General features: G+C 36.4%; 1 protein-coding gene across 2 annotated transcripts; it reads left to right on the forward strand.

The window, feature by feature from the left end:
- Window positions 1-1374: 1374 nt before the first annotated feature.
- LOC103936645 (protein ENHANCED DISEASE RESISTANCE 2-like) lies at window positions 1375-7957 on the forward strand. 2 transcript variants are annotated; one of them, XM_009346492.3, is made up of 21 exons: window positions 1375-1839; window positions 2541-2615; window positions 2728-2781; window positions 2861-2926; window positions 3009-3070; window positions 3476-3606; window positions 3680-3726; window positions 3813-3913; window positions 4038-4133; window positions 4210-4274; window positions 4367-4438; window positions 4526-4672; window positions 4770-5083; window positions 5236-5299; window positions 5406-5578; window positions 6701-6802; window positions 6921-6971; window positions 7057-7200; window positions 7292-7387; window positions 7495-7596; window positions 7684-7957. In XM_009346492.3, exons 1-21 carry the CDS (start codon window positions 1687-1689, stop codon window positions 7774-7776), a joined length of 2208 nt encoding a protein of 735 aa, XP_009344767.2. In that variant the 5' UTR covers window positions 1375-1686; the 3' UTR covers window positions 7777-7957. The 2 variants fall into 2 exon arrangements, with proteins under 2 accessions (XP_009344767.2, XP_048446397.1); XM_048590440.1 differs by having other exon boundaries at window positions 3491-3606.
- The last annotated feature ends 1913 nt before the right edge of the window (window positions 7958-9870 follow it).

Here is a 9870-nt window from a genome sequence, read left to right on the forward strand (position 1 = left end):
GATTTTGTGAATGGATACAGTTTTGACCTCGTAAATGGACAGGGAGGGAGGGAGGAAGAGCCGAGGAAGAGCCAGAGAAGCACTTTGGAGGGACTTTGGAATCCATTGATTGAACACCATCCATTTGGATTTGCCTAAACAGCTCAATTTTCTTATTTTAAGCAAAACAGAAACACACATCATCCTGTTTTTTGGACAAAGATCTACTCTGGATCTCACTGTCCGAAGTCCAATGATTAGGCAATCCAGACCTACTCAAATCAAATTCGATGGTTCTCATTAACTCGTTCTACTGGCACACCTCACACAAACTAAGAGCTCCAATTTCTCTTTCACGCAAATTAAGAGCCCAAATTTTCTAGTCCTTACGCTTTGGACACAAGGTCCGGAGAGGATCCAAATTCCTGGTTTTCTATGGGCGATATGCTATGGCAGTTTTTGTTTCTCTCCCGACCAATAAATAAGTAAAAAACATATTCAAAGCAGCTCTTAATTAAGAATTCTAGATGCTAAATTAAGCTTAACTGGTTTCCATTAATCAAGATGATCCACTCTACAACTCATCATCTTTTTTATGGATTAGGGTGTCACACCTACTAGGAGTTTTGAATAAAGAAAAGTGTTCAAACCTTTCAGAATTACCTTTGTGCCCTTTTGTTGGTAAAAATTATATTAATTATTTGGATATTTAATTAAAGCATGATAAATTCACAATCCTAGTTAATCTGCTGCATGTTGTCTCGAAAGAGAACAACTCACGTGACATAAATGCATCGTCACTGCAATTTTGTGTCAAAATAACGTCATATCAACACAAATTTCATATGAATTGTATTATTCACACAAGGCACTACCATGACAATATATTTTTATCATAAAATCTTCTCCTCAGAGTGTTTACATTGCTAAAACAGCCGAGCAAATGTTCATAAATACAAAAACTGCTCAACTGTATGACATACTGAAATATCTGATAGTGACAATCATCTTAAAAAACCCAAAATCCACAACATTTAGAAGGTGTTTACTAATTGGGTTTTATCAAACATTTAGAAAGTACCATATTTGTCAGTTTGGAAATTACAATACGCATTTCATGTCTTACAGAAAATGTGTAAATGCAACAATTTGTATGTGTGATTTGCTAATGGAAATCATAAAATTCAGAAAATTTAAATTAGAATTTTCCATGTAGCAGGGAATAATATTTTTCAAATTATGTAACAGTATAGAGATAAATTTGTCTATATTTTGCTTTATCCAAAAATAAAAAATGAAATAACAAAACAAAGCAATAGGGGTAGACCAGTAATTTCGAATCGAACCCTGGATCGTATAAATACCCCAAAGTCGGTTATTCGAAAACCGGGAGAGGTGGAGAAACACAGAAAGGAACAGAAAATAACGAAGAAAAGAAGGCACGAAAGGAAAGCGCAGGGCGTTGCTCTGAGAATTCAGCACTGAAATTTCTGTATTGATTCTCTGATTCCCAGTGCTGGGATCAGAGGATCATCTTTCCTCCCCCAATCCACACATTCCCATTTTTCGTTTTGGGTTCTTGTTGTTCAGGCATTTCAAGTTTGAATAACAAGAAAGGTTTCGGACAATTCGATAAGCTAAAAGCCTCTTCTGAAGAGAAGTGCTTCTGGGAAATCAGAAAGCGGGGTTCTTGTTCTTTCTGCTGAAATGGGCATCTCACAGAATGATGGTAAAATGGAAGGTTGGCTTTATATAATCGGGTCCAATCGATTTGGGCTGCAATACTCGCGCAAAAGGTATTTTATTCTCAAGGATAATTGCCTCAGGAGCTTCAAAGCCAAACCTTCTTCTGACTCGGAGGTACTCTTCTTTTATTCTTCGTCTCATTGTGTTTTTTGTCCTTCCGTTTTTTCATTGCATTTCTCGCTTGTTTTTTTAAAGGTTCTATGTTTTATGTGAAAACCATATTGCAGAATCATTATTGTCCTTTGTTTGTGTTATTATGACATGTGATCATAACACACGTGCGGTGAAAATTCGTTAATCATAACTGGGTGAATGATGAAGTGCATCTTTGGGGCGGACGCAATGTATTGTGTCCCAGTGTTAAAACCCATGTTGCAGAATCGTTATGGAGGTGTTTGTGATCCTCATACCATTTTTTTCCTTTTGGGAATTTTGATCTATTTATTTTTGGTTTTATGCAGATACAATATGTCCTTTGATAATTTGATTTGATGGTTTTATATAGATATCATGCATATATTATGTGTGTTGTGCAGTAAAAGCTTGTCTTTGTTTATTTTTAATTGGATCAATGGATTCAATGTCATCTTTGCTTTTATGTTTTTTGGAATACAATTATGCTTACTGGCTTGGTAGTTATTAGTCTTTATTCTTTAATTGCTGGATGACATCTTAACCTCCCATTCACTTGTATAATCAACTACCTCGAGACGCTTTTCAGCATTCCTTGATTTTGCAAGTTGAGCAGGGATTTTGTTGATAATGGATAGCTGCATTATCAGTAGAAATGCTCACTGAAAACTTTCTTTTATCAGGAACCAGTTAGAAGTGCAGTAATAGATACCTGCATTCGGGCCACAGATAATGGAAGGGCAAGCATTCATAGAAAAGTATGGACATAGGGAAGCCCTTTGATTTTCAGAGATTCTGGATAAATTCTTGTTGGCATGTGATCGGTACATTTTTTAGCATTAAGTATCTAATGATTTGTGCAACCTGCAGGGCTTCTTTGTTTTCACGCTCTACAATACTTCCAATAACAGCGATCAGCTCAAGGTAGGGTGTATCCCAAGTCATACATCATTACTTAGATTTCGTTGTATTGATTAATAATTGAAATTTGAACTTTTGATAGTTGGGAGCAAGTAGTTCAGAAGAAGCAGCAAAATGGATTCGTTCTTTGCAGGATGCTGCATTAAAGGTTTCATGCTGCTAAATTACTTCACTGGGTATAGTAGCTATATTTTTATGATACATGTATAATAAAGTTTATATATTTTCAGGCCTGCCCGAATGCAACACGGGATTTTGTGGCTTGTTCTAAGAGCAGATGGCCATCTTTTAGGTATATGGATCAGTTGCACCTCATAAGAATTTCATCTCCTAGTTCATAATTTATTTTCTTCTGCAAATTCAATGTAAATATTGTGCATGGCTGTGTTATTACATCTTTCTTCGATGTTCTAATGGATTTGAGATCTCAGTGTTAAGAGCTATACTTAAATCCTACATACAGGATAATGGTAGTACGGTAGACTGATTGAATTACTGATAAAAGAAACAAAACAAACTTCGTAATCTTCTGATAAATTATCAGTTGAAGGTAGTAGTGAGTACAATTAAAATGTTCTTCCTTTAGAGTTGAATAATTTGGTTGAACTTGTTTGTTTTAGTTAGGTTGTAACTCTATCATTAATTCATTATCCAAATCTACAGTTGCGCTTCTTTCATACTTTAATTGTTTTGACAGACTGGTTGGTTCCAGGAGGACAGAACGTAAAAACTCCGTTGACTGGACTTTTAGCTCATTGATGCACACAGAAGGAATGACATCTGATGTTATTGCTCCCTCACCGTGGAAAATTTTTGGTTGTCAGAATGGTAAGACTTCATGTTCCTTATCTGCATTTCAAGTGCTTAATGTGTATGCATGAAAAGTTCATCCCTTCTGCAGGACTACGGCTTTTCAAAGAAGCAAAAGATTGGGATTCCCGTGGAAGGGTGAGGTGCTCTTTTGATGTACAAGTTCTTAATATTGTTGTACTCTGTTGTCTACTTTCTTACCTCAACAACGTTTCTAATTTCAGCATTGGGATGATCATCCGGCTATAATGGCAGTAGGAGTGGTTGATGGAACTTCAGAGGCCATTTTCCGGACTCTTCTATCACTTGGCCCCTCAAGATCAGAGTAAGATCACTGACATGTTATTTCAGCATTTTTTTTCTTAAATGGAGCTTTTGATGACATTATATTAGTTTATATAGTTATATAAAATAAAAATATGCTGTCATTTCAACCAAGTGTCTTGCAGATGGGATTTCTGTTACTACCGGGGTAGCGTGGTTGAGAGGCTTGATGGTCATACAGATATTATTCACCAGCAGTTATACAGTGATTGGCTACCCTGGTTAGATTTCGAACCTCATAAAAGAGAATCATATAAAAAATATATATGCTGTTATTTGACACATCATAGTTTGCAGGGGGATGCAACGAAGAGATCTACTGATACGTCGCTATTGGAGAAGGGAGGATGATGGCACATATGGTACTGAAGTTCTCCAACATCTAAATCATAACATAAAGCTATGGAGGCATTTGTTAGCTGCCCCTAACTTTCTTTACCTTGTTTTGTCACAGTGATCCTCTACCATTCGGTGTCTCACAAGAAATGTCGACCAAAAAGAGGCTATGTCCGTGCTTGCCTTAAAAGTAATGCACACTTTGAGCTAGAGATGTTTTGGTTTACTTTTCATCCTAGATAACTTCTATATGAGTATGATTTCTGTAAAAATGCAGGCGGAGGATTTGTTATAACTCCAGCGAACCAAGGGAAACAATCTCTTGTGAGACATATGCTTGCTATTGATTGGAAATTCTGGAAATTGTATCTGCGTCCATCATCTGCAAGATGCATCACCATCCGTATGCTTGAGAGAGTTGCTGGTAACCTTCCGTTCTTTGCTTAGGATTTCAGTTTTTGTTCCCCTTCTATTTTCGGGTTCTTGTTGATGCAAACTTTCATTGTTGCTGTAATTCGCAGCATTAAGAGAGCTGTTCAGAGCCAAAGCTGGAACTAGCTCCCCTGAATTCTCATCCGGAGACATGTCAAGTGAGATCAAATTTTCTCAAAGTGGACAGCAAAATATCAAGACTGAAGTTCAGCACCCTGGAGAAGTCAAAAAGATGGAGGAGGGTGTTCTCATGGAAGATGAGGTGGAAAAGCCAGAAGGTCGTGCAAGTTTAAAGGGGCTGCACGATGCTGCAGACGAGTTCTTTGATGTTCCAGAACCAACAGAGTATGACCAGTTTGAGAACGAGTGGCCTTCAGATGTGAGCATGGAACAGAATCCCATGGTAACTTTACATCCAAGACTCTAAATATCCAAATTTTCAGAGTCAATGCTTGCTACCAGTTGCTCCTGTCAAGTTTTATATTCTGTCATGCACATTGTTGCAATACAATCTATTATTTCCTGACTATGTTTCTCAACACATCGGATCTGCAGAGTATACAACATCCCAAACTGTCATCAGCTGCCGTTCTTGTGAAGAAATTGCATGAACTTAGAGGTCAGTTTTTTTCATCAGTAAAAGTTGCTCCAGATGGATGGGGTGTCTAGTTGTTTCTTTCGGTTATATTTAGATTACTTTTGGCCTTAAATTTCTATCACTACAGTTCAAAAGAAGGGTTATATGGATTTACAAGAGGTGTCTAAGGAAGACAGTGTATGCCCCTATGGGGCAACTCTTCAAAAGGACCCAAGTTGTGCTTTACCTTGCAGTTGGGGATCAGCCGATCCTTCTTCATTTCTGATACGCGGGCCAAATTATTTACGAGATCGTCAAAAGGTAACTATTTACTTTTCAGTTCAAGCTATTTCTTAGAAGAAACCAAAAGAGTTGAAATACAACAAGATTTCATGAAAGTTGTAGATTATGCGTCGTAATCTTGACTTGGAACTGTCATAATTTAGTCGTAGCACACCAACCATATTTCATATACTTGATTCACTCTCTTAAATGGGTTTATTAATGCTCCTCCTCTACGAGTCTTGAACAATATTAAAGAGTTGATTAAGATGGTCTTCTTGAGCCATGTTATTGAGCATCTCACCGATAATAGGTTAGAAGAAATGCAGATAACCAAGAAGAAACTAATATTCTGTATCATGTGATACTTGATTTCCAAAGCAGAAGTGAACTTATTCGAGAAACATGATGAGGTTCAGAGACGTGTTAGTGTTGTAGTCAAATTTTAAAATGCGAAAGGATGGTGGAAAAATGTTTAGTCACCTCTGTAAAAGGCAAGATATACACAAAGCGCTACTTGCCAAATCACTATGATAGTTTCCTCTGAGCTGAGAAGCTTTGGAAGAGAGTATTCATACAAAGACTCCTTCGCGAAGCAAGAATGTCTGAGAGGTTGGTTCAGTTTATGACTAGACAGTTTACTGAGGAAGTAGAAGTAACCATTCTATAGTAAGAAGGAATGAAAGGCATCCGCGTTGTTGCTAATTAATACCTTGATAAGAGTTGGATAGCATTACCTGGAAACAAGATGAGAAAAATTGGTTATGCCATTCCATCAGGGGCGGCTCTAGTGATGGTTAATATTGTCCGGGTAAAATATTATTGGTTGTGATTGGGGAAGACCAAAGTGGCGGTACTTGTAATGCAAGGTAAGACATGTTGGGCCATGAATGAACTGAATATAGATTCTAGATGGAGTTACCAGCAAAACAGATACAGAACAGAATTTCCATAACCTACTCCAAATAGAGGGGATAAATCATTGATAATGTAATATTACATACTGATTTTGCCTTAGCCGGACATCTAGTTAGAACATTGCCTGAAATATTGTTTCAAAGATCTGAGAGCTAATATATCTACATAACATTTTCTGTTCTGAAAGTGAATTTGGTGTTAGCTTTCTTTAATTTATGAACTGAGTAATTTTCTTTGTACTAGATCAAGGCAAAAAGCACCTTGATGCAACTGGTTGGTGTAGATTGGCTAAGATCTGACAAGCGAGAAGATGATCTTGGCAGCCGTTATGGCAGTATTGTTCAGGTTCGATCAATCAGTTCTTCTAGTACTTTTTATTATTTATACATGAGCTTTTCAACAATCTGATTCCGCATGTGCACATAAAATTTTAATTATCAAGCTACTGGATGGATTATTGCAGAAATCTGCAGAACGAGGTGGATCAGAGTTTTTCTTTATTGTTAACATACAAGTAAGTTTTGATTCGAGTTTTTGTAAAGTAATATCGCTGTTATCATCATCAAAACCAGATCACTCAGTACACATTGATGAATTAGGTGCCCGGAACAACCATGTATACCTTGGCGTTTTATTACATGATAAAAACTCCTCTGGAGGAAACTCCTTTGCTACATGACTTTGTCAATGGAGATGATTCCTATAGGAATTCAAGATTTAAGCTAATACCATACATTTCTAAGGTCAGTACCTAAATCAACTCGAGCATATGTTCATATAACAATGTAAATCTTTCATATTTAACCGTTTACATTGCTTGATTTGTTTTTTTAGGGGTCATGGATAGTCAAGCAGAGTGTAGGGAAGAAAGCCTGCTTGGTAGGGCAAGCGCTTGAAGTGCATTATTTTCGTGGGAAGAACTATCTTGAGGTAAGTTACCATTTTACAAAATCCTTCATCGTGTTAAGTGACAGTTGAAAATAATAATTATGTTGTGGTTTATATCTAATTCTAACCTATGAAACTTCTGATATTAGCTTGGGGTCGACGTTGGGTCGTCAACGGTGGCAAGGGGGGTGGTAAATCTTGTTCTTGGTTACCTCAACAATTTGGTCATAGAAATGGCATTTCTGATACAGGTAAACTAAACAGTTAATGATCTCAAAATTTCATTTTACCTAGTGAGGCAAGATACCGTGATTCTCAAGTAAGAAAACGTTGTGCAGGCCAACACAGAAGAAGAACTGCCAGAAGTGCTTCTTGGAACATGCAGAATTAACCAACTGGATGCATCGAAATCCGTCCTGGTTAGACCATGATTTTCTTCACACAGAAAAACTTCATAAATCAAATCCTCACGAGGAAGATGCCCAGAATATGAACTCCCAGCAAGTAAAAGAAAAAAAGATATAAGGAGAGAGAGAAATGCAGCATGTTTTTGAAATCTAACTGTTTATACTCATTTGTCCATCCAGTCAATGATATTATTTTTTTGGAGGATGAGTTGTGTAGAGCTTGATCCTTTGTGGTACTGGTGTTTAATTCCTTTGTTTGTCCTTGTGATTGAATTATCTGTAGGATCCATAACCTAAAATATAAATCAAACTGAGAAAGAAAAAAAAATCTCAAAGGCAAATTGTAGTTTCTTTTTTTTTTTTTAATATAGAATGCAGGTTGTAGTGGAGTGGTTATGAGCGTTTACTCCTAAACTCGGAGATTTTGTATTTGAATCTTACCCTCCTCGATATAGCTCAAAACATGCTACTATTGCTATTTTTGCTGCTAGAGATTCACTTGTACGTAGAAGGTTTTATGTTCGACTCTGAGGGATGGAAAAATCGATACTTAGTTATTAATGTCTCATTGTGTGACTTAGCTTAAATCCTCATCCCCTGATATCGCTATATAAAAATAAAAAATTAAAAATTAGTTGGTTCTTAGGTGCATTTCAAATTTACATAAGACATGAGGATGGTTTGAGCTCAAATTTGTTGAATATGGATCAGCTTGAAAATTGGGCCAAGTTTCAGTGGGCTCATACCCATTGTCAAGTTTCGGTGGGCTCATACTCATACCCATTGACATACCTATATTTTCTTATAGATGAATACCGTACTATTTTTCTAACAAAATGACGACAAAGTCGAGTTAGTGTCAAACACGAATAACCTGGCATACAACATGTTTAGCTCAAATTCATATAAACTCATGATTACAACGTGTTAACCCACCCACAAGGTCAGACGGAGTTACAATTTAGTATCAAACTCAATACATATATATCGTGGTCTCATCCCTGGATTACTGCATGCATGAACGAGTAGGGTTTCCAAGGACCTATCACTTCATGCCAAACGCAAGTTTAGAAAGTTTTCTCAAATATTTGAATCAATCATGCAACCAATCAATCCAACCCAGGTTGAGTTAGCACAACCCTAGAAAAATACATTATCTCTATACAGATAATTTGTATAGAATTGCCGACATATTTTTTGAGTGCCGACAATCAAAACACAACGAGAAATTCAAAGAAATATTTAATATTTCTGCAAAATTCAAATAATATTGCAAATAACAATTGTGCTTGGAATTCAGTGGCTTGTCGTAGTCACACACTAATATTACTTACATGGTCATCAAATCAAATAACAATAACAATAATAAGAATAAAACGAAAATACAAAGTATTAACTAAAATTTAAAATGACAATAAATAAATTAGAATTTCATTTTTTAAATGCCATTAATTTATGGGGAACCATATGCTTTTAACGAAAACTAATGGAGGGCACACTGCTCCCTCTCCAATGAACATTCGAACAACTAAGAGGTGTGGGGTGTCATCACTTAGTATTGTGATATAGTTATATTTCTTTTCACTTATAAGTAATAAAGCTTAAAGATGAATTTAAATCAAATAATTAATAACTCTTTTCTCCGTCCTTTAATGTAAATAATATCGTATCTTAAAAAATAAAAAATAAAGAGACGTGGCATGCCACTCCACACTCTCACAATTTTATTTTTCTAAAATCGAAATGTGAAATGACCACGAAGCCCTTGCTAAAAACACTGCATCATGACAAAGTTTGAAAGCTTCATTGATAATTAAACTGATAAAAACAAAATTCGAACGTTGTCCCCACGTTGTTTCGACTGATTGAGGCACCGACGTGGCACGTGCCCACAATCCAAGACTCAAAATTCGACCCTTTAATTATTAAAAAGAAACTTTTTTTTTTGGGGTGCGGGGAGGTTTAAATTAATGAGGCATTAATTCTGTGTGATTAATCTGAACAAGGGCTCACATGTAAGCATCGCTTTCATAATACACCTGTTCCCCGCGCTTATAACGCTCAGTCCAAATGCTTAAATAATTTTCCACATCACTATCAGTTCATCACCCTATAAAA

The sequence above is a fragment of a genome, unplaced genomic scaffold (genome assembly GCF_019419815.1).
Source record: "Pyrus x bretschneideri cultivar Hongxiangsu unplaced genomic scaffold, Pyrus_bretschneideri_v1 Contig32, whole genome shotgun sequence".
In the NCBI taxonomy this organism is placed as follows: Eukaryota; Viridiplantae; Streptophyta; class Magnoliopsida; order Rosales; family Rosaceae; genus Pyrus; species Pyrus x bretschneideri.